The following is a 24,270-nucleotide window of genomic DNA, read 5'->3' on the forward strand; positions in this document are numbered from 1 at the left end:
ATAGAAGGTTCGTTTAAAATTCAAAAGTGTATATACGTACATAAACATTTGAATAAAAATAGCGGATAATCTCAAGTAAAAAAGTAGGTTCGTGCTAGTAAAATGGTTTTAAAATACTTGTCAAAAGTCGAACGACTTGACTAATTAAGAATGGATGTAAGAGATTGAAAGCAAAGGGCATCTAAGAGTATGAATTAAGTAACAAACTCACGGTGACAAAGAGGTTTTCACTCGCTCGAATTCAAATAAATCGGTTAATTTGAACGAAACTTTAGGTGCACGAGAAGCGACACGCGTCCTCAAGGACTACGAAGGTTCTACTCGAACGAATGAAAACTTTTCTCTGGCCCGGTGTGTATACACAAGACGTGCGAATTTAAAGTGCAGATTGTATTAATTGAAATAATTGGTTGGTTTGATCAAATTAATCGTTTTAAGCTGAAATGACGAAGGTCATCCAAGTAATTGATGTCCACTGTAATTATTTGTTAATCGCGCGTGGAATCGGAACGATTCGACCTCGTTCCAACGCGAATCGTTACTAAGGCAGAGACGGCAATTAATAATTGTCGCGTCATTTGTTCGATCGTGTTCACAAATTCAAATACGGCTGAGTGGCGGAAACCATTTATAACACGTCCCGTACCGCGTAGGTCGTATACATATCTCAGGATGAATTTTTCGTACTTTGCCGCATATATTCTCCATGTTAGACATACCATAAAATATTTCGTGCAATCGCGTATTCCTGTCTAATGTCAGGAATTCTCTTTCCATAGGTCTGCGTTTTCCATATTATCTATTTTGCTTATCAGTAAACATTCTTACAATTTGTGATTAATACTGTACGTACAGGAACGTTAAGTTTTTGACGTTGTAATATTTCACATGAAATAATAATGGCTGTATATCGACTAACCTATTAATTAATTAAATTCGTGTATATCAAGTTTCCTATCATTTAATACTTTCGTGTAACTACAGAGATTTGATACTATGAAATGAAATATAAAACTTGGTAAAAAAAACGCGCTTCGTTAGGAAATGAGGGTAATGATGCAAATATTTTTTGTAGCCGTTATATAGAATTTCGATGGTATAATTAATCAGTATCAACTTACCAGCCCCTAACGGGAAGAAAGTGACGAAAATAACCTGCAAGCAGATGAGCATTGCAAGTATTTCCGAGTACGAATTCTTCATGGTTGTAAAAAATCAAGAAATGTTGTCGCTGTAGAATAGGTGAAAATCAGGTGTTTCAATATCTGTTGTGCGGTCACTGGAGTGCGTAGACCAGAAATATCTGCGACAAAAATCAGAATACATTTGTTTTCACATGATTGGATCAATTTTGTGTAGGACTAAGCTGATTGAACCTAACACGGGATAATTGTCCAACTTACGACCTTAACAAGCCCGCTTGATTCCCTATAAGTGCTTGAAATTGATGCTTGTATTCTTTCCAGATTAACAAGCTTTGCCCCCCCCCTCCCTCTCTATTTCCTTAAATCGAGTTAGACTGCCACAACATATTATCTTTCTTCTTTTCTTTTCTTTTCTTTCGATCTTTTAAAATCTTTTAAAGCCTTAAATCGCTGGTTATTATAGTGTATACATTCAATTACTCTGTAAGTCGTAAGTACATGTTTTACGTTATTTTTCATTTTCCAGCTAAATTCCATAAAAACAAGAAATATACTTCCAACGTGTTTTCACATGTCTCTAGCAAAGATCTCAAAAACAAGTTGCGGCGCAATTTAAAACGACAAATAGCACCGTGTGTCTCGTTGTGGCAACGCACGCTTCGTCAGCTTTTTAAAAGCGCTCTCTGTCTGCTTTTTTCTCTCTTCACCGCCTATTCGTTTTTTCTTAACGAGTGAAACCGTTTTTACGAGGACGGGTGCACAGAAATGACGTACTGGCAATTCTGTTTCGTGATGACACAAGCAGCCCGGTTTCAGTGAATTAAACCTGGCCCCAAGCTTCCAATTATCTCTCCCTTCCTTTCCTTTATTTTTCCCTTCTATATCGAGTTTGAGGTTTTCTAAATTTCCATTACAATCAACTATGGCTTTTCTCTATTTTATATATTAGCCGATGATTCATGGCAAAAGCGTCGGCTGTAAAAATATTTGGAGTTGCAACAGCAACAAGTGTGTTTTCTCAAACAGAAAATATTGGAAGCGTACTCGTTGGCAAAACAGTTCACGGATAGTTCGTCCTCTGCTTGTTATTTGTTTCAATACCGTTAGCAAATAAATTCATGGAACATAGTGGTATCGCATAAATTGAAAATAAAAGCTTTGCGTATACTTGGGAGTTGAACTTTGGCTATTATACGTATGTTATATATATATATATATATAGAAGATTGCTTAGAATTTGGAGCTTAATAACATATCTCAAAATCATTGACATTAAAAAAGGTGAACCTTACTTACCAAATTTCCTTCCGTCAAATGATACATAAAAATTGAAAAAAATAATATACATAGTTTTGACTTTCTTCCCCATTATAATTTGAATCACTCGATTTATTCGACTAAAGGTAATCAAGCAATAACCTCACTTTACACGTATTCTCATCACGTGAAATAGATCACATCGGGGATTTTCAAAAGTCGATGGAATATTAATAGCGATTAATTATTTATGGATGTATTCTGCTCGGTTAAAGCAATCACCTAGTGAATTATCGAGTTCCAGGAATATGAGCGGTAAACAGGATTGCAGCTATAAATGACTCTCTAATGTGTATATTAGAGATGAATTTGATCATTTATCCTCATAATATGAAATACGCTTTTAAGTGGAAATCATAATTAACAATTTCTGGCAGCGAAAAGTAAATAAATCGATACGTTTAAATCAATATTAGAATTTCTTCATATTTTTATCAAATATTTTTATCAAATATTTTAACATTGTAGAAGTGTCGTTGTAGAGAAATATTAGGTTGTTCCAAAAGTTTCTTTCGTTTTATTAAGAAATGATAGATGTACGATATCTTTTGCTTTATATTATTTTATTGAATTATGTGCGATCCACCTTTCTCCAATTTAATAAAAAATAACATAAAACAAAAAATGTTGTGTATCTATCATTTCTTTACAAAACGAAAGAAAATTTTACGACAATCTAATAGAAATTTAGCTTTAACACGATATAAAAATGGATCGTTATGCCCCTAGGAGATAAGAACAATATGATTAATATTAATAATGAATAGGTTAACGTAACGTAAAGCAGCTTTTGCAGAAGGCTATTACCTGAAAATGTTTACTAAATAATGATAACATGAATTTTCTTAAGTACCCCATTTGATACTTAATCTACTTTGTAAATACTGTACGTCCTAACTTTGAAAGAATGCAATTTTAGCCAGAATGTTTCAAATTACCTAGCCGTATTGTTTCCTTGTAATATAATTTATTCTTTTATAATTCTTTTATAATTCTTTCCACTTTATTGACTTCTAAACGTTAATGTAATATAATTTTTATAATATAATTTTAATCGAAGTTATTTTAAATTTTTAATATCTCATCCCTACTAGAACAATATTAACAAATGCGCAGAGCTCAAGTCGAATAACAGCGGCCCAGATAAATGATCATCAAACTTACTTTTGTTATGGTCGATGTCAGTGATTTTAAACCAGCCAACGTCCATGGCAATCAATATTATTTAGCCGGTCTTAACGCAATGTAAAAAGCAAAAAGAAAAAAAAAAGAGGAAGGAAGGAACAGGGAAGCAAAGAGATAAAACGAATTTTTCATTTTCTCGAAACTAGATCGAGTTTCAAGCTGCTCGTAAAAGAGTCTGTAGCCAATCCGACTAAATTCGACGAACCGCGCTTTAAAATTCCCAGAGAACTGTGATAACCATCGAAATCTGTACAATTTGTCGATTCATCGCTTGATTAAAAAATGGAACAAAATGAGGCTGATCAGCCGGCCTTTGAACTTCTAATGATCCCTATCGTTATACCCTAGGTTGAATGCTACGATATAAGCCGAGACAGCTATAAGTAGGGTTCACGCCATCTATTATTCACGCGTTACACATTCGCCAGACAGACGCGTCTAACGGTTGACATTGTTTTCTACCCTCAGTTCCAACGCAATTACGTTGCTACGTGCAATCAAGTCTCGAGTGAAGCTAATGATAAGTTGTTGTTCGATCCTACACAATTACTAAAATTATTCAAATTAAACTAATTTAGTCTAAAAGAAACAAGTAATTTCGTTATATATTTCCTTTCATAATAAGCCATGGTTGGAATATAGTAGCTGACGAAAATATTCGTATATTCGTAGAAACATTTTAGGGCTGTATTATGCATAACGGCACTATAGAATTAATACTGTAACAGAATTCTACTATCATGGTTATGCTGGTAATATTCGAAACAAATCTGAAAATCTATGTAGATGTTGTAAGATATTCAGTACGAGTACTGTGCATTACTGGTATGTACATAATCACGACGAGATAAGGAAGGTACTGTTCTCTATTGCTCATCGCTACCCGTTGCTAGTAGCAACGTACTATGCATATATATCTCGTAAAGATTTTAAATGTAGCCAACGAGACCATTTTTAATATTTGACTATCGTGACCCATTACAGTTTCATCACTTTCAATTAATTGAACAGGACCCGCACCTTAAGACTAAAATACACAATATAAGTATGCGACAGAAAATCTTTTAAAATTTACGGACGACTATTTATGGTATTCAAAGGCAGCAAAGATAATAATAGCGGAATATTAGCTGCGGATTTTCCTCGAATCGTAGCATACAATATGGAATCTGATTATTAAAAATTACAGTGGAAATTTCCATAAGATATTCGTGCTTGTGGCATTTTGGAAATAAATTCTTAACCCAAATGGACAACCTCGATATTCGAGAAATTTTGTGAAGCTGACGTCAATGGCGATATGTACTGTTGTTGTGCTATCATTTCATAGTAAGCTGTATTGATTATTGCACTTCTATTCACGGAATTGATTTATTCCACACAAAAGTTGACAACAATAATCGAAAAAAGAAAAATATATTACCGCCTTTCACATCAGCATACACAAGCACATAGGATTTCACACGAATATACACACTTGTAAATTCGACGAAACGATCAAATTTAATTACTTTTCGATTTTTCGGGCATCAAGTACTACATCAAACGTTACACATCAAACGTTAAAATACGGCGAGCATACAAAATGTACAAACCACTCTAAATTAATTAACTTTGAACGTTATTGATTAATTTAAAAAAACCACTGTTGCGTTGAGTTTTACATTTTAAAAAGTTGTTATCCGTTTTTGCTTTGTTTAAAACTAAAAACAGGACTACGTTCATTGTAAGTCGTAAATATCCCTTTTATTTATTTAAACAAACAGATATTTAAACAAACAATTTATAAATATATAATTTATTTACGTATATTTGTAATATCTGTTTTATAAATTTGTACAACCATTTATCCATTTATCTATTTTATTTGCATATAATTTTTATAGACTTTTTTTCTTTTTTTTTTTTTTTTAAAGAACGAAAAATTGTGATTCTATTTTAAGACATGTCAGGCTGAAGCGATACGCGATATATATTTCTATTCGGATTTCACCGTCGTCGTAACCGATGCGATTGGAAACGTTTCACAATAGACGTCTTACAAGCGCTTGCAATGTCCGTCATGTGTAAGGCTCTACCACTGAATCGCGGCTGCCATTTAGTGATTAAGGTCGATCACTTAGAGACGTTAATCCGCCATAATGGCGAGCAATACATCGAAGCCATTATTGAAAGCATAGTTACGCTTTAATTTCATCGATCTTATTCACAAATAGAAGTGTACAAATTATAGGATTTCCAAATATTTAGTTTAGTTAAAAGGAGATATGAAAATGGCAGGTATATTCAAAGGATAAAACAGAACCGTACCGAATTGTAAAGTTTCAAATCATTATAACTATTTAAATTTGAAAAATCCTACTATATTTATACAATATATTTTTATTAAGAATGGAAGAAATTTCGAAAAATCCGCCAACACTTTTTACTGTCGTCTTGAAGCACACCATATGTTAAGCTTCTTCGTCAAATTCGTACAAATTTTATCGCCGATGTAACGAACGTTTCGAACATGTAGCACGCACGCGTCAACGCCTACATTTGGATTTTAAATATATGTTTTATGCATTAAATGTATTTGTACTTTCTTGCGCAATTTCTTTTAATTTGTTACGATATGGAGGGTTTAATTACGTTTAAGATATCTATCTGAATCCTTTAAATTCAAAGTTCTTTAAAAAATTACGTTACGTAAAATAATCGTTTTTCCACTTTATTGTATCATAAAATAGTTACTTAAATTCATATTACTTAAAGAATCTTAATCTTAAATCTACAGAAAGAATAAAAAAGAATAAAATCCTATATGTTAAATTTTACGTGGTTGATGGAATACATAGCGATGACGAGAACTAACTACAGACAACAAGAAACTATTAGCGAAGGCAACTGGTGACTATGAATGTCGTCTCTATAATACGTGGCGACTAAGGAGAACAACTACCAACTACGGATAACAAGTAACAACCAACTGTGTCGTTTCTAAGAGGCAACTAACTTGCAATTATCCTCCTTTGATGGTTTCTGTAGCGTGATATACGTCTTGAACGTAGTTAAAGAATATGGTCGCTGCTGAATGGCGATTTGACAGCAAGGCGATCCCGCCAGTTCAAAGCTTGACATTGCAAGCTACCGAAAACCATTAATCTTGTTATCGAATATCTAGCTTTCAGAAGAACCCTTGTGATATGATATGACGTCATGACATTTTTATGACGAAGATGAACAAACACCGACCTCTAACGAAACAAATTTTTATTAAGTGCCGTATGTGGGTTGCAGGCCGGCCAACCAAGGAAATTTATCGAATGTATAAAGTAAAATATATACGAATATATTCGATATATCATAAAATGCCCGCGTTATATCGTCTAACAGCATAAAGAAAGCTGAATTTAAGGAATTAAAAAATTGAAATACCAATTATAAGAGAGTTAATTAAATTCAAACCTATCGATAAATAAAGACCTATATTTCCTGGAAATTGATATCTTTCGAATTCTAAATTCTCCTTAGAAAGTATCATAGAGAAAATATGAAACTTGAAAAGTACATCACGCTGATGCCTCGATAAACCGTCGTGTCGATAAATCCATGTGTCCGAGCGATGAATTTTCCCCAAACAACAAAAAACTGAAGGGAAATCTTCTTTGAAGGACGTGACAAGGTAGGAGAAGCGGGAACAATGATCACGCGATAAACTGATGGTGTACGTATAGAACGAGTGTTGCGAGAGAATTATCGAGAAACAAAAAAAGAAAAAATAATCGTTGGCCGGCGCGACTATACGCTGTCGACGGGCAAACAGCGACTGAGACTAACTGAAACGAACTCTGTCACAGTATGAGCACGGGCTGCGTTCGCGGGTCGATCGAACACGTTCTGCGCCTCTCCTCGGCACCGGCGTCAAAGCCACCCCCGATGGCTGCAACGCACTGGTGCGCTTGCAACATTAACCACTGGTCCTTCCTTTTTCGTGTGATATTATACCAGCATCTGCGATGCCATTTCAAAGACCGCAATCAAAGCATTAAATGCCAGATTAAAGCGACGCGATAATATTACCCCAATATTCGTCCGTAAATGTTACCGTATAGATGTTTAATTAAGCATTATTATGCTTCGAATAATTTACTATCACATGTTCCACAAGAAAACACATGTTTCACTTTTCCCCGTAGTATGATTGTAATTTATATCAAATATTTATAATTTATAATTTAAAATATTTATAATTCACTGAAAGTATCTTCCTGTCACGATTATAGGCGTAAAATGTCAAATTAAAAGTACCAAATTAAAAACATATGGTATCCCGAAACCAAACGTACGACATGGCGAATCACGATGATACGATAAAAATTGATCTATGTCTTGATTTATTCAAACAGAACGAACTTACTCGAACTTTTCCAGAATAAACGATTTATTCGATAATATCCGTCACCAGCTTCTCTTCCTTCAACGGTAACAACTGACACCGAAAGCTCGAGAGACCCGAACGGTGAGACGTACCCAGAAGCAATGCAGTTACCTGGGCAAAGAGTCCCAAAGACCAAGGACGTAGGAAATTTCGAGAAACGGAAATGGAAACTGGAGTGGCGCGTCAATCAGCACTGACGGAAACTAATAAAAATGAAAAAAACCAAACTAATTCGTTTCACAAATTATTAAAACGATATTATTCAAAATTTCACTTGATTTTCTCACTATTTGTCGCACGCGTCAATATTTGTCGAAATATTTGTCAATATTAAAAAGTTAATAAAAAAAATATCCTCTTTCTTCATACCTGTCTTTCTCCCGGGCGGCGAAGGAATACTAGAATGTTCGAGAACAACGGATACTTTTTGATTTTATCTCAATATCAATTTCAATCTTTTTAAACGAAATATAATCTGAACGATGAAACGTTTGATCATATAATGTTCTTCGTTCGATGCTAAAGGAAATTGAGAAGAAACATCGAAAATTCGTTAATAAAACGAATTTCTTTGTTTCTGTGAGATAATAAACTTGATATACGTATTGATTTTTAAAATCAATATAGCTAACCAATGGGCACACTTTTAACAAGGGCGATGGAACATACCAAAAATCTTTCAAGGTGGTCTTGGCAACGGAAGAGTCGAAAATATGACAATTATAAATGAAAAATTCTAATATTTTACAGCTGGCAACGATAAAGAACTCCAGATATTCTGCTAATTAATTTACAACAAATTCGCGTATATGATCGATAGCTGACGTCACGTCATTGTGTCGCACAGCCCTTGTAAAACGATAAGAATTTCCTGGAAAAATTTGTAGCCACGAAATGAAAAAGATGATAAAACTTCTAACAAGAGTACTGAGACGAGCAACTTTGTACTTACCCCTTCGGAGTAGGGAACGTGATTAAACGTCCGCGAGTTCGAAACTTTTGTAAGTCACTGCACGGCCGCTGCTTATGGTGGAAATGTAATAGATATAAGTACAGAGCGCGTGAGCGAACTAAAAACGCGATATAGGGATAAAGAGAGAGACCGTTCCGTCCTTCTCTAATGCCCGCGTACTTGTACCAGAAATATGTAACAACGGTAAACGAGCGCCGTCAGTGTCCACTAGTGTGCATGCCTGATTAAACAAGGACAGAAAATGCTTATATACAGCCTTCTCTTTCTATTTCCATGTCGCATCCATCTTACTATACAGTAGACAGGACTCGACTATTCCATCATTATATTCGCACCCTGCTTATGTGTGCGAACGAATCGTTCGTCTCCTGTTTGATGCTCAGTTTTCAACGGAGTTGAAGGGAAACTTTATAAGAGAAAGGAAGTGACGGATTGTCTCAAAGTGATAAACGAAAATTCTCGTAACTATCGAAAAACGATAGTCAATACAAGGATATCATTATCACATATAAAACTATCACAATGAACGGTGAATCATCGCTGCAAGGTACCACAAATAAGACATCTCATAATTTGCGAAAACAGGTAAGGAATATTCTAGATTTTAGACTTTGGAACTTCCATGACAGTCATGAGTGTGTTTTGTCATTGATTTGCCATATTGCGTTTTTCACAATTGTTGTTCATTTTTTGTGATATTTTACACTCGCACATAGTATCTATGATTTTTTCTTTCGATAATTCTTATAATTATTGTCAATAATTAATTATTTATAACCATTTACGCTGTATTATATATCATTAAGATTTATCTTTGCACGTATCAAGATAGTAGATAACAAAATTATGTGTAACAAATTTATTAAACTCGCAATGTAACAGCAAATTGCATGAAAATCTTTATATTATTAATAATTATTGTTAATAATAAAAAAAAATAAATGTCTCATTAGGAGGAGAGTCGTACTTCGGAACGTAATCGGAACATATTGTACCTTATATGTGATTATTTGGAACGCAATGGGTGAGTATATTGCAATTTAGATATCTTCTTAGTTCCAATTTTTTCGAATAATATCGGTGACCAATCGAAATAGAAATTAGTGCGGAAATAGGGGAAGGAACCAAAGTTTGAAAATCGACATCGGTAACTCAGTAGTTATAGTTGAATAACTCAATCGATAACGTAGATTAACTAGTTATAAATGAAAATATATTTAAATTCAAACTTTAAAAATTAGAAATTAGAAAGCAGAAGGCAAAAAATTATCGCCGAGGATTTATATAATAATAAATAGACAGTACATTCCTTTTGTCTGTCTTACCTAGAAATAAAACAGTTGTCCCAATTGATGATTATCGTATAGTGTGTACTCATAGCATAAAATTTGTTCAATGAATTAAAAATTATATTTTTTAGATATGTAGACGTTAGCGATGTATTAATCCGGGAAGCTCGTCTACCTCGGAAATATCGAGTCTGCGACAACGTCGATTTGGAAATTATTCTTACAGAATATGAAAATTATTACAAGATGAAATTCCAAAATTATCCTATATTGTGCAAGGAAATAACTGAAGAGGAAATAAAGACGAGGGAAATGACAAATGCGAACAAAGTGTAAGAATTTAAATTATTTAACACTATTCAACTTTCTCAACGTATTCAACGTATCGATTACAATATCATTCAATCTTCAAAGAAGTAGTAAAACGTGTCAAATCTGTTAGCAAACAAAGGAGAAGTGAGTCTGTATCTGGGTCTGTGAAAGGGAGGAATGCACAACAGAAGATGAGGGGTGATGCTACGGATGATATTAATCTGGCAATGACATTGACATCAATTTTCGACAATGAAAGCGATGAATCTTCATCAGAAGAGGAGTTATTTAACATCTTAATGGAACAATCCACGCAATCAAAGATATCAAAATAGGCTCAGAAGCTTTATATAGACAATCCGGGATTGTGGAAGATTGCTGAAGACATTTTATCCGTAAGTTATTTTCGATTAATATACGTATTGTAAAGCTTTTTAAAAATAAAATACCTATCCTTGGATAAACAATCCACTGTATATCAATATCCAACAAATGTATTGTTGTATATATCCACTGTATATCCAACAAATACCTTGGATAAACAATCCACTGTATATCAATGACGCAGGGATTTCAGTAAAGCTTTAAATAATGAATTACATAACACTTTTGGAAATTAATACGGAGATTATGCGCCATTTCATCTTTGTATTGTCGCAGGAAATCATACTGAAAAAATTAAATGTATATTGGGACAACATCGTAGGCCTAGAGGAATGTAAATCTGCCATTACGGAGGCCATTGTGTACCCCCTTAAGTACCCTATCTTTTTTAATGGCCCATTTTCTCCCTGGAAAGGTATTCTGCTAATGAAAATTCTAATGTAGTTCTTTTGGCTGCAACTAATTGCCCTTGGTATGTATATCACGCTATTTCAATGTTTTCTAAGTAGAAAATATCTTAATATCATAATTATTCATTATCTTAATCTTAATTATTGTGTTGTTCAGAATATTCCTTCGTTATTATTAATATAACAGAACAATAATATTTATTGTAAATATATTATTAGGGACATTGATGCAGCTGTACGCAGACGCCTCGGAGAGAAGATATATATGTATATCTTGCCATATATATATGTCGGATTAAAGTCAGGATTATGGGGATGGGCGTTTAATGAATTTTCGTTGGAATTAGCCATTGCCGTGATACAATGGAGAGTTTATTAGCACGGGCTTATTAACAAGATTACGCACTAGTGATGATGACCTTAGGTTCGAAACGAATCCGCGGTCACGGGATGGTAAACGTATGTTCTCGCACAGTTCAAGTCTAACTCTTTATTAACTAGAAGTGATGTATTCGCTGGTTGTAAGGTGGCACTGTCATTCGTCGATGAGATCGTACGAAAGAATGAATCTCCGTCTCGACGATGTCGTCGAGGAAAACTATATTGGGTGGGTCTAAGGATATGAGATCCTCGGATTCGTCAAAGAAAGCTTTCTTTCCAAAGGAGAGGGAAATTAGCGCTGTTGCTAATTGGTCGATCTCCATATCGGCGTTTTGAAAGAGATGCTGGCCGCCCTTGAGGGGAGGTTGTTGACGGGGGGCAACGCTCGTGGAGGATAGGTTTCTCCTATCTTCCCGTAGTTGCAACAAAGTCTATTTGACGGACTTCGCTTGACTAAATCTTAAGATCTATAGCGGGTCCTTACGTTAGCTAAACATACGCCACAAAGGCATGCCGACACCCGGCGATCATCTTACCCGAAGGACAAAATCTGCGTGTGGCGGGCCGCGGGATAGAAACTATTGAAGTATTTACTGCCACGTATCGCTACGACTATTTCTTTTAAGGAGAGGTATAGAGTTACTCTGTGCCTTTGTTAGATAAAACGTTCATCCCTTTGACCGCGGCTACGTTCGGCGACTGATTGTCGCCTCGAGCCCAAGCTCATGATCATAAATCTCGAACAATCGGAGCGGCATTCGTTTAATCCAAGTTACAGAGTTGCGGTATTCCCGCGAATCCAAGGAGGAGCTCCGGCGTTCTTTCATCTCCGACACGGCCATTCTGACTATCACACGTCCTCGGGTGTAGCTACAATATTGAGAGTTTTCTTAACGTTAGTCTCGGTACAATTAACATTGTTTACAATTTAACTTAATGTCTAAATAAGCTGAGGGTCCAGTGTAACAATAAAATTTTGTTCGGAGGTTTGACAACAAAAGGAATAGAAGAGAACATGAATTAGTAACGTTGTAATTAATATTGGAAGTGCTAGTTGCATCCTGTGGGTTATCAGTCGGGTCATAACGGCGAAATGGACCAGTCTCGATTTCGTACCCCAATGGATCTCGTTTTTCTAGATCGCACGACCGCACCAAGCTTCGTAACGCTGTAGCTCATGGTGCGCGTGAACACATCACTTGCCCCTTAGTCGAGCTTCATAACACTATAGCTCATGGTGCGCGTGAACACATCACTCGCCCCTTCACCGAGCTTCATAACTCTATAGCTCATGGTGCGCGTGAACACATCACTTGCCCCTTTACCGAGCTTCATAACTCTATAGCTCATGGTGCGCGTGAACACATCACTTGCCCCTTTACCGAGCTTCATAACTCTATAGCTCATGGTGCGCGTGAACACATCACTTGCCCCCTTTACCGAGCTTCATAACATACTCCGTAAGGTGCTACGGTCTTTGTGCTAAGGATCTTCCGAGATCGAGGTACTCATGTCGTCGTGGTCACTGTTATTGCCGTCACTACCGACGTCTAACTCAGCGGGAACGCGACTGTCCGGCATTTTTCTTAATCTGTCGTGACTGTCTTTATACGATCGTTTACCGTCTAGCGTTTTTAGAATATATCTATCTCCTTCCAAAATCTCGGTTATTACAAATGGACCCTTGAATTTCGGCTCTAGCTTGGTTTGGTTTCTTTCCTCGTTCTTACGTAGTACGAAGTCGCCGAGGTTAAACCTAACCACTTTAGCTTTGTTCCTATCAAATCTTTCTTTGTCGTATTGGGCGTTACTTTCTATGTTCTGTACGGCCTGCTGCCTTACATCGGAGATATCGACTTCTTTTTCTTCAATATTGTCGGGTAGCAATAGGTCATACGGTCTCGCCGATCTACCGATTAGTAGTTGTAAGGGGCTCGAATTAGTCACGCGGTTGACGGTGCAGTTCAACGCTAGCTGCATTTCCCCAATCGCGTCTTGCCACGGCCGCCCGGTCATCTCTACTGTCGTGAACATATTTTTCAACGTGCCCATAACACGTTCTACTTGTCCGTTAGCCCTACTGGCACCGGTCGCTATCAAGTGAACTTTAATTCGTTTGCTTTCGCAGAACTCGCGAAATTCTTTACCCGTAAAACACCTTCCCTGGTCCGCTATTATCCGACAGGGACTCCCGAATAGAAATATAGCGGATTTAAGCGCTTTAATGGTGTTAAAAGAATCTATCCTACGAGTATGATGCAGGTATACGAATTTAGTGAAGGCGTCGATCAACACAATGACGTACTCCTTCGAATCGCTTTTACCACTCAGCTTGCCCGTTATATCCATGTGGACCGTGTGCCAAGGTATGCTGGCCTTGGGTATGGGATGCAATTCGGCTTGTATCTTACCTGAACTAGCCTTCGAAACTCTACAAGCATGGCAGTTCTCTACGAACTTGCGAACGTACTTCGCCATTCCTTCGAACCAGTAATACTCGTACAGTTTCTCGAGCGTCTTATCCCAACCCAAGTGCATAATTGACTGATGCACATGGTTAATAACGGACCACCTAAACCCTCTTGGAACAATAGGTAAACTGAGAGTCCTGCCTCTTCTTTGAATTTTCCGGTAGAGAGTACCGGACCGTAATTCGTAAGTATTCGCGATGTCTTCCGCGAGCTCATCATTTTGCAACTTTTCGACAATTCCCGAAATTTGGGGGTCACGACGTTGTTCGGCTAGTAGCCAGTCTTCCGAAATTTCGGCCAGATTAACCATTTTCTCTTTGATTTTGTCGAATCTAATAGGGTCAACGCCTGTGGGATTTCGCGAAAAGAAATCTACGTGGGCCATTCGCTTGCCCTCCCGATACACAATGTCGAAGGTAAACGTTTGCAAGTAAGCCCACCACCTGTGTACCCTGTCATTCAAATGTACTTTGCTCTTAGACGCCTTTAATGAATTGCAGTCCGTGACGACAAGAAACTCCCGTCCGTGCAGGTAGTGGCGGAAATGTTTTATGGCGTTTACAACAGCTAATGTTTCGAGTTCATAAGAGTGATATCTGGATTCCGTGAGGCTGGTTCTTTTACTATAGTATTCTACTACTCGATTTTTACCTTCCACCTTGTGCATTAAAATAGCCCCAAATCCTTCGGAGCTAGCATCGGTATGTAATTCTATTGGGTAATTGGGGTCAAATAGCATTAACACCGGTGCGTCGGTCAGAACGGAGATTACCTCTTGTCTTATTTTTTCGTGCCTGTCCGCCCATGTTATATTTTTACTGCCGGACGTAAGCGCGTATAAGGGTTTTAACAATTGCGAAAATTTAGGGATGAACTTCCGAAAGTACGAGGCTAGCCCTATGAACTGCCTGAGCTGTGTGACGGTCGTCGGCGCGGGTAGGGAGCTTAAGGCATATACTTTACCCGGGTTGGGACGGACTTCTCCGTTCTGGATTACGTATCCCAAATAGAGTATCGACGTCTTCAGGAAAGAGCACTTAGAAAAGTTAAACGAAAACCCGGCGTTTACAAGGGTACTTAACACGATGTCCAACCTCTCTAAGGCTTGATCTATTGAGTCGGCGATAATTAGGACGTCATCCAAATAGACAACGACGTAGGAATACGCAAGGTCGCCCAGGGCATTGAAAATGGCCCTCTGAAAAACAGACGGTGCATTTTTCAATCCGAACGGCATCGTTACGTACTCGTACTGCCCGTCGGGTGTAACGAACGCCGTGTATTCCGCCGAATTAGGATGTATAGGAATTTGGTGGAACCCGCTGGCCATGTCCAGGCTAATGAAGTATTTCGCCGTTTGTAACCTCGCGATTTGGTCCGCGATAAGGGGTAGGGGGTACCGGTCCGCGACCGTATTCTTATTCAACGCTCGAAAATCTACGCACAATCTATCCGAACCGTCCTTTTTCTTCACGAGTAGCATGGGGCTCGCGAACGGCGAATTGCTAGGTCTTATAATGTTAGCTCTGAGTAGTTCGCTGATTCGCGCTCGTACGATTCTCCGTTCTTCCTCACTAAGTCTATAGGGGCTTCTTTGGACGGTGATGTTAGGGTCGATCAACCGTATTTCTAATTGACCCGTATTTACGCGGGTACGTGGGAAACCCGTGATGAACGAGTTTTTGAATCTGCCGAGAATGGAAATCAATCGGTCTTTATCGTCGCCGAGTACCTCGGTGTCTACATCATTGAGATCGATCGCAGGTTCGGCGATATTATTACAGACATTAACCGTTTTCGACTTACAAATATCGAGGCTATTGCGCGTCATGAGTACGTCGAAGCCTTGGCTTAAAATTTCGCACCCAATAATAATATCGTGTTTTAAGTAATTGTCGGCAAGGACGTGAAAAATTACCTCCAGTGTAAGACCGCTGATACATACGGCGGACAGAATTTGGGTCGTACTCTTAACGCAAGTGTTCCCAATTCCACGCATTACTACTATCTCGGTCGTTCTCTTGCCGGAAAATTTTGAAGCTACCGATTCTTTGATTAATGAGCATTCAGCTCCGGAATCAAAACAAAACAGGAACGACTCACCCTCGTGACTTAATTTACCGGTCGGGGCCTCCACCACACAGAAGTTAACCTGTCGCTCCTCTTTCGTAGCAGGGTTTCCTCTACGTAAGGTCGGGCAGTTGGGCGCGATGTGGCCCTCCTCGTTACACCTGTAGCAGGACACCTTCGAAGACGTGGCAGCCCGGTTTTCCCCTGATTTTCGATTGCGTTTCTCCGCCTCCAGTCTTGTCCTCTCGCGGCACTCAGATGCTTTATGTCCGTGTCTACCACAGTGGTAGCACTTGTGTCGGGAGTCAGAAGGCTTATGCCGTTTAGCTTCGGGACTCGCGGAGGAGTTGCTTACTGAAGACGCCGGCCTCTTCACAGAATCGGAGAGCACTGTCATTTCGCCTGTGAGCTGGTCCTCGGTCTTGATATCGTTCGTGAGTGCTATCCGTAGGACGCGCTGGTCCTGTGAACCTATATGAAGGAGCACGGTAGCGTTGACTATCTCGTCCTTGGTACACCTTTCCCACCTCGCCATCAGGAAGGAACGTAAACGGCTGCTGTAATCTCCCAGGGTTTCACCCTCCAGTCGTGCTTGGTTTTTCATCTTCCATAGCGTCGTGGCGGCTGTCTCTTTCCCACCAAAGCGTGTAAGGAAACGGTCTTTAAACTTTGGCCAAGAGGAAATTTGAGTAGCAGGTACTTGTGTAAGCCACTGCGCTGCCGAGCTTTCTAGAGCGGCACTCAAGGCACAAAGTAGCGCACTGCCTTGCAAAGGTTTTTCTTCCATGATCACGTCAACAGTCGCACACCATGCGGCTGGGTCAGAACCCAAGCTTCCGGGGTTAAAACGCGGAAGCGGCACGATCGTAGATGTTTCACTCGGTCTTTGCTCTCGCGGCTGAGTTATCTGGCGCACGATGGCCATGAGTTGTTCCATCGTTACGTATGGCCCTGATCCCACTTCTGATGTCGGATTAAAGTCAGGATTATGGGGATGGGCGTTTAATGAATTTTCGTTGGAATTAGCCATTGCCGTGATACAATGGAGAGTTTATTAGCACGGGCTTATTAACAAGATTACGCACTAGTGATGATGACCTTAGGTTCGAAACGAATCCGCGGTCACGGGATGGTAAACGTATGTTCTCGCACAGTTCAAGTCTAACTCTTTATTAACTAGAAGTGATGTATTCGCTGGTTGTAAGGTGGCACTGTCATTCGTCGATGAGATCGTACGAAAGAATGAATCTCCGTCTCGACGATGTCGTCGAGGAAAACTATATTGGGTGGGTCTAAGGATATGAGATCCTCGGATTCGTCAAAGAAAGCTTTCTTTCCAAAGGAGAGGGAAATTAGCGCTGTTGCTAATTGGTCGATCTCCATATCGGCGTTTTGAAAGAGATGCTGGCCGCCCTTGAGGGGAGGTTGTTGACGGGGGGCAACGCTCGTGGAGGATAGGTTTCTCCTATCTTCCCGTAGTTGCAACAAAGTCTATTTGACGGACTTCGCTTGACTAAATCTTAAGATCTATAGCGGGTCCTTACGTTAGCTAAACATACGCCACAAAGGCATGCCGACACCCGGCGATCATCTTACCCGAAGGACAAAATCTGCGTGTGGCGGGCCGCGGGATAGAAACTATTGAAGTATTTACTGCCACGTATCGCTACGACTATTTCTTTTAAGGAGAGGTATAGAGTTACTCTGTGCCTTTGTTAGATAAAACGTTCATCCCTTTGACCGCGGCTACGTTCGGCGACTGATTGTCGCCTCGAGCCCAAGCTCATGATCATAAATCTCGAACAATCGGAGCGGCATTCGTTTAATCCAAGTTACAGAGTTGCGGTATTCCCGCGAATCCAAGGAGGAGCTCCGGCGTTCTTTCATCTCCGACATATATATATGCCATAAGAACATATTTTAAAAAAATATAAATGGTTATCATATAAAAATATAAAAATATAAAAATATAAAAGTATAAAAATATGAAAGTATAAAAATATAAAAGTATAAAAATATAAAAGTATAAAAATATAAAAGTATAAAAATATAAAAATATAAAAGTATAAAAGTATAAAAATATAAAAATGTAAAAATATAAAAATATAAATGGTTATAAATTATTAATATAATTATCGTTCGAAAAATTGTTCGCGTGCGTGCATGTATGTGTGCGCACGCGCTATAAACAAGTTTGAAATATATAGTTCTACATATATACGTGGTATACATATTCCCTATATAATATAATATAATATATATAATATATATAATATAATATAATATATAATATGTGTAATCTGAGTGGTAATATATACATGTATTACATATGTGTTAGTGTATCTTATCGATAATCTGTCTTTTATTTCCTCTTATCTTATTAACGCATGTATGGACTCAGAACACATATATGCGTTTTTTGCAAGTATTCCGCACGGCCTAACGACAGATATACGCGTTTGTCGATTTTTCCGACCAAGTAGAAGTAATACTATTACATTTATGATACATTTATGATACAGATACATATGATACAGATACTGATACATTTATGTGAGGACAGTCGCATCTAGTTATCGAGAAATTCTAAATGTTTATTGTAAATTTCAATGTTTAAAATAAATAATCGATACTAAAAAATAACGCTCTTGAATTATTTAATCTCGTGCAAAAGAATTACTATAACTTATTACGCTTTGCGCTTTCAATAGTCAATCAACAGAGTTCAGTCTAACGAAGAAGTTCTCTCCTACGCTAACGAACTGTCCTGTTTTTGCGTCCAGGCATTCAGGACATAAATTAAAATATCGCACATAAGCACAGCGTAGCAGCGGCTTAAATTTAAGTTACAATAATAATCTTAAAAAAAAAAAAAAAAAAAAAATGTAATGATGCATGGCTATGTCGTACCGTCGCGTATCGGTACTTTTGCCTGTACCACTCTACAATCAGCATTCAGCGTTTATTCTGGAAAAAAATCATGTAAAAAAAAATATGTAAAAAACCTGGAATTAATAAACAAAGATTTAAAAAAATGAACAATTAAACAAGGGATTGAGATGACCAACCCCGGTCACGCTGCGAACTTCGAACGCGGAAGAGTCGAGCCGTGGCCATGATGGGTGATTCCAGGAATCGGTCGCGTACGGCAGGATCTGCCATGCTTTACCGATCCCAGCCGCGCCGATTTCCGTCAACAGGCACAGCAACGGAGATATTTGGAACAGAAGCAGCCGCATATTCGTCTATCTGAAATTAAAGAGATGATTTCATGTAGAAGATACAAATTCGTTCCCTGATATTGAAATGCCGAATCACGAGGAAAATGAGACATGCAAATGACAAAGTCGATGATCAATAGGAAGATGACATAAACAATTGTAGATTGCAAGGAAAATTTTGAAAAATGATACGTGTTCTAATAATAGAATATAAATGATAAAAAGGAGAATATAATTGCCATTCTTCTATGTATTTTACGATACGTATACGATAACGATACGTATCCACCGTCAAAATTTTGATTTAATTGAAATTAAAGGCACACACTGTAACTCAGGGCACAACTGTCCTTATTTTCGCAACTAATTACCATTTGTCCCATTTCATTAAAACTTTTTAACAGCCGGTAAATAAATTGATGGAATTTCCTCGGTTCAATTTATGAGTGATGAAAATCAAAATTGCTTAAAAGTACCATTCCTCGATATCTCCAAAAATATGTCATTTATAACCGTATAATAATCTATAAGCAGAGAAATGTCAATGAAAATTTAAGACGAAAAAGAGGTAAATTTACCTGAATTCCAGAGCGCGGCCGGCTTTCAACTGTCGTCGACTGCTCAGAGTTACCACGCTTACTACGGTTCGTGAACTACGGCTTCCCGGTTTACCCCCGCTTCGTATCTGCAAACCGTGCGCTGGTGTCGCCGCTAAAGCACGCTCTCCCCTCTACTCGCGGACTTAACTACCGTTCTCAATTGATCGCTGTTTTTACCTGTAGTTCTTGTTCCGAAAGATAGGTAAATGGCTTCCTCTACGATCTACGAACCAACACAATCAAAGATGATCGTTTAACGTAGCTTATAGGAACAGGCAGACTACGGGCACATTTACGCTCCGATCGTGTGTAGAACGCTAAAAGATAGAAATCTGAAAACTGTAGAACAAACGAGCGATAGTATCGCTAAAAAGACAAGTTAAGAGTACATAAATATGTAGTAAGAGGAAAGAACAGATCTTCAACTGACAAACAAGTAATTGTGTCTATCATCATTTCGTCAATGCGGTTAAGGATAGTTATATACATTTATACATTACATTCTAAGAGTTACAGTTGCATGAAACAAAGGAGAAAGTGATGGGAGCAACTTATCTGCTCATTTATCCTCTGCACGTTCGGAGATGCGCATTAACATTATCATAATCGCTCAGTTGAATTATGCTTGTATTAGTATGTTTTATCTTCTTCGTTAATACGTAAGAAGTACTTCGATATCGAAATAATCTGTGAAATCTAAGTTATATATAAATATTTATTTATTTCATTCATAGTTTATTTAATTCAACATATGTATATTTTCATGAAAACAAAATTTTACGTCAAATTTTAACGAGCAATAGCTTTCGTTTTACATCACTACACGATAATTTGCAGGATGCAAAAAGAAAAATAGAGAGTCTGATCTGAAAATAGAATGATCTTGAATAAATTGTAAAGGACATAATAGCGCTGTCATGCGCTATGGTGCATAAACTAGGGTAGAATGAAAAGCGTAGTAGAATGTAGATGGTTAACAAATAAAAATTAATCTAGGTGTTATTAAAGAAATTTGTTTCACCTTCTAAAATTTTTGATGATTGGTTTACTTTGAATATTTTGCATATTTTTGCATATCACGAACATTTTGTACATTTCTATACATTCAAATTTTCTATGAATATAAAATGATCCGCACTACTATCTACTTCATAGTATACTCTATACGTTTAAAATGCTCCATTAGAAGCTTAAATCTATCAAAATACAGCTCCTAGGGAAATGTGAATTTTCACATGAACACATAATATCGATTTTCTGATTGAAACGTATAGGCAGGTATATACTAACATAAGCCACCTTCGGCATTTGGCCGTATGGTGCAGCACTAGCTCTGTAACATAGAAAACCATAGGCGTCAGTTCTTCGTATTTCCTCTCTGATATATGTTTACTTTAATGTCACTTATTCAGGCGCTTGATATATTGTCGGAATGAAATTTTAGTAATGTGCAAGTAATTGTGAATAGATTAATAAAGTATAATAAGATATTAGATTCATGTACATAGTTTCAAGTGACATCGATCTTTATGTCTAGTATATACATGTGTATTGATCTATAAGTCAGTGTTGAAATAACAAATAAATGGCAAAAGAAGGAAAGAAAATTTCCTTCGGTTTTTTGAAATCTATTAAGAAACCTGTGTTAAAAAATGCTATTCCACAAGAAAAAAAGAAAGTCGATTACATTGAATGCCTTGATGAAAAAGGTATTAAAGTAATAGGGTGAGTTCAAAAAGTAAAATTTATAATCAAGAAACATGTAACCTCAACCTAACCTATAAAAATCACCAATAGCGGAATATATATATATTTGAAAACAATTTTTTTATTTCAGTGAGGAAGAAAAAAAAGATGAACCTCTAATTATTCCGTTACTAGGTTCAAAAACCTGGCATGATAGAATTGTTAATAAAATAGATGCAGACATTTTCCTTCCGAAGGCAGATAAGGAAAAGGTAGGAGACGCTAGTGTTAACGAGGCAAAATCAAAGCTATCTAATGGAAAAACATCGCCAATAATATCAATAAAGAAAGAGCCAGTTGAAGATAGTGAAAATAAAGTTGTTACTTTAGAAGAGCAAGCGACGAAAGAAATCATTGAGGAACTTAAGTCAAAGAATAAATATGAAATTAAAACAAATGATTTAACTTTACCTTTAGTAGAAGATGAATCATTAAGAGGCAAAGAACAGGTACGTTATCAACATATTGATGTGCAATGCACAGATGTATTACATTTGCATATTATAAATATCGTTTTGTATTTTTCAGTCTACGTTAGAAGATTATGAAAAAATTCCTATTGATGCTTTTGGTGTAGCTATGTTACGGGGAATGGGATGGCAACCAGGAAAGGGAATTGGTTGAAATGAAAAGTATGAATTTTACTCTGGATTAAATTAATTATATGTGTTTAATACATCACTTATTGGAAAGTAAACAGAGAACATCATTTTTTATTTCACAATCGTTTATTCTAACTATTACAGATTAGTAGCAGCTGTCATACCAGAATTACGACCAAAAGGTATGGGTCTTGGAGCAGACAAAGTGGCGTTGCAGAAGAAAAATACAGATTCCAAAAAAGAAGAGGAAGAGGTTAAAATCGAGAAAGGAACATTTGTGAAAATTATAGCTGGAAAACAAATTAATAATTATGGTCAAATAGAAGGATTCGATGATGATGCAGGAAGGCTCATAATAAAACTAGCTCTTGGTGGAAATATAATATCTGTAAATGAATTTATGGTACAGCCAGTGACTAAATCAGAATATTTATATAAGAACTCAAAAGTTCAAAGTTAATATGAAGTGTTAGTTTTTCATTAAGGGACTTTTAAGAAAATAAATTTGAATTGACATATACATATAAATACATAATCAGACGCGTAGAAAAACTAATTCAAGAGTACCTGTAAGTGTGTTGTTGCATGCAATTTTTTAAAGGTCCCTTCTATTTTTATATAAAATATGATAAATGTAGAGGTTTTAGCTTTCAGTATCTTATGGGGTTAATTTCAGATACAAAAAAGTATGAGGAATATAAGGACAAGGAATCCAAGGGAATCAAGCAAAAGATGGATAGAAGAAGATCAATGTCCCCTGACCCCGAAGACAGTGAAGATGGTGACAAAAGTAGTAATAAAAGAAAGAAAATCGGAAGTACGATGCATAATAAGAACAAGTATGATAAAGTGGGGGATAAAAAATCAGATAGGCGAAAAAGGCGCTCCGAATCTAATGATGACAGCGATAGTGATTCTGAAAAGAAGAGACGGAGAGAAAGAAGTAACTCTAATAGTAATGATTCTTATAAATTAAAAAGATTGAAGAAGTCAAAGAAACATAAGAAGCACGATTGCTCATCTGAAAGATCAAGTAAAAAACATAAAAAGAAAGACAAAGAAAGAGAAAAAGTTAGAGATAAGAAACCCAGAGATTATGCAGACAGAATGAAACACGAAAGACGAGAAAGATCAAGATCTCGATCATTTAGTAGGCAGTAATATTTTCCAGGAACGTATTCGGTCATTTTACTTTCAAGATAAATTGTACAATTTTATTTATACAGATTTTATAATAAAGTGTATTTTTACAAAAGTATTGTAGTATCGGAAAAAGGATAGGATTAGGATGATTTAGATTTGTAAAATTCTCCTAATACTATTTATTAAGATAAATAAAAATAACAGAGATTAAATGGACAGAGAACGATAAATGTTCAACTTGAACTAAAACACAAAAGTCTTATTCCGTTCAAATCACTCTCGCAACTCTATAACTAACAACTCGATCTCTCTACAACGCTAGCAACTCTACAACTCTCGTCTTCGGCATCTGCACTCGCACGCTCTCGCTTCTCAACCCATACTGCACGCCTTTTGCATTCGTTCTCGCTGGCGTCTCAACTAACTCTACCATTAGCGTCTCTTTCTCTTTTCTCGTCCCATCGAACACGTGTCCCGAAACCCCGTGGCCAGGGTCACGCAGACTCTTTCCACAAAACTGTCCACTTGAAAGGACCGACGACACATTGATGTACTCGACGGCGCCACGGCTCTCGCCACTTTGTATACGGTTCGGCCGA

The 24,270-nt window shown here is 37.2% G+C and overlaps 1 protein-coding gene and 2 long non-coding RNA genes across 9 annotated transcripts; 2 read left to right on the forward strand and 1 right to left on the reverse strand.

Annotated features, from left to right (window-relative positions):
* Nucleotides 1–1,097: 1,097 nt before the first annotated feature.
* LOC126927911 (uncharacterized) lies at nt 1,098–20,307 on the reverse strand. 5 transcript variants are annotated; one of them, XR_007716039.1, is made up of 3 exons: nt 20,160–20,307; nt 19,429–19,609; nt 1,098–1,303 (listed from the first exon to the last, which is right to left on the reverse strand). It is a non-coding gene; the product is annotated as an uncharacterized LOC126927911 (long non-coding RNA). The 5 variants fall into 5 exon arrangements; XR_007716040.1 differs by lacking the exon at nt 20,160–20,307 and adding an exon at nt 19,953–20,085; XR_007716041.1 differs by lacking the exons at nt 19,429–19,609; nt 20,160–20,307 and adding an exon at nt 9,023–9,189.
* Nucleotides 6,638–8,084, forward strand: LOC126927916 (uncharacterized). Its single transcript, XR_007716047.1, has 2 exons — nt 6,638–7,827; nt 7,916–8,084. It is a non-coding gene; the product is annotated as an uncharacterized LOC126927916 (long non-coding RNA).
* A 1,281-nt stretch (nt 20,308–21,588) lies between the features above and the next one.
* LOC126927903 (G-patch domain and KOW motifs-containing protein-like) lies at nt 21,589–23,783 on the forward strand. Of its 3 annotated transcripts, XR_007716036.1 has the most exons (5): nt 21,590–21,905; nt 22,018–22,375; nt 22,455–22,558; nt 22,673–22,931; nt 23,205–23,783. XR_007716036.1 is itself a non-coding variant. In XM_050743891.1 (4 exons), the coding sequence occupies exons 1-3, from the start codon at nt 21,766–21,768 to the stop codon at nt 22,548–22,550; spliced, it is 594 nt and encodes a 197-aa protein (XP_050599848.1). In that variant the 5' UTR covers nt 21,589–21,765; the 3' UTR covers nt 22,551–22,588; nt 22,673–23,259. The 3 variants fall into 3 exon arrangements, 2 of the variants coding, with proteins under 2 accessions (XP_050599848.1, XP_050599847.1); XM_050743891.1 differs by having other exon boundaries at nt 21,589–21,905; nt 22,455–22,588; nt 22,673–23,259; XM_050743890.1 differs by having other exon boundaries at nt 22,673–23,259.
* Nucleotides 23,784–24,270: the final 487 nt, after the last annotated feature.

The sequence above is a fragment of the Bombus affinis genome, unplaced genomic scaffold (assembly GCF_024516045.1).
Source record: "Bombus affinis isolate iyBomAffi1 unplaced genomic scaffold, iyBomAffi1.2 ctg00000305.1, whole genome shotgun sequence".
NCBI classification, from domain to species: Eukaryota; Metazoa; Arthropoda; class Insecta; order Hymenoptera; family Apidae; genus Bombus; species Bombus affinis.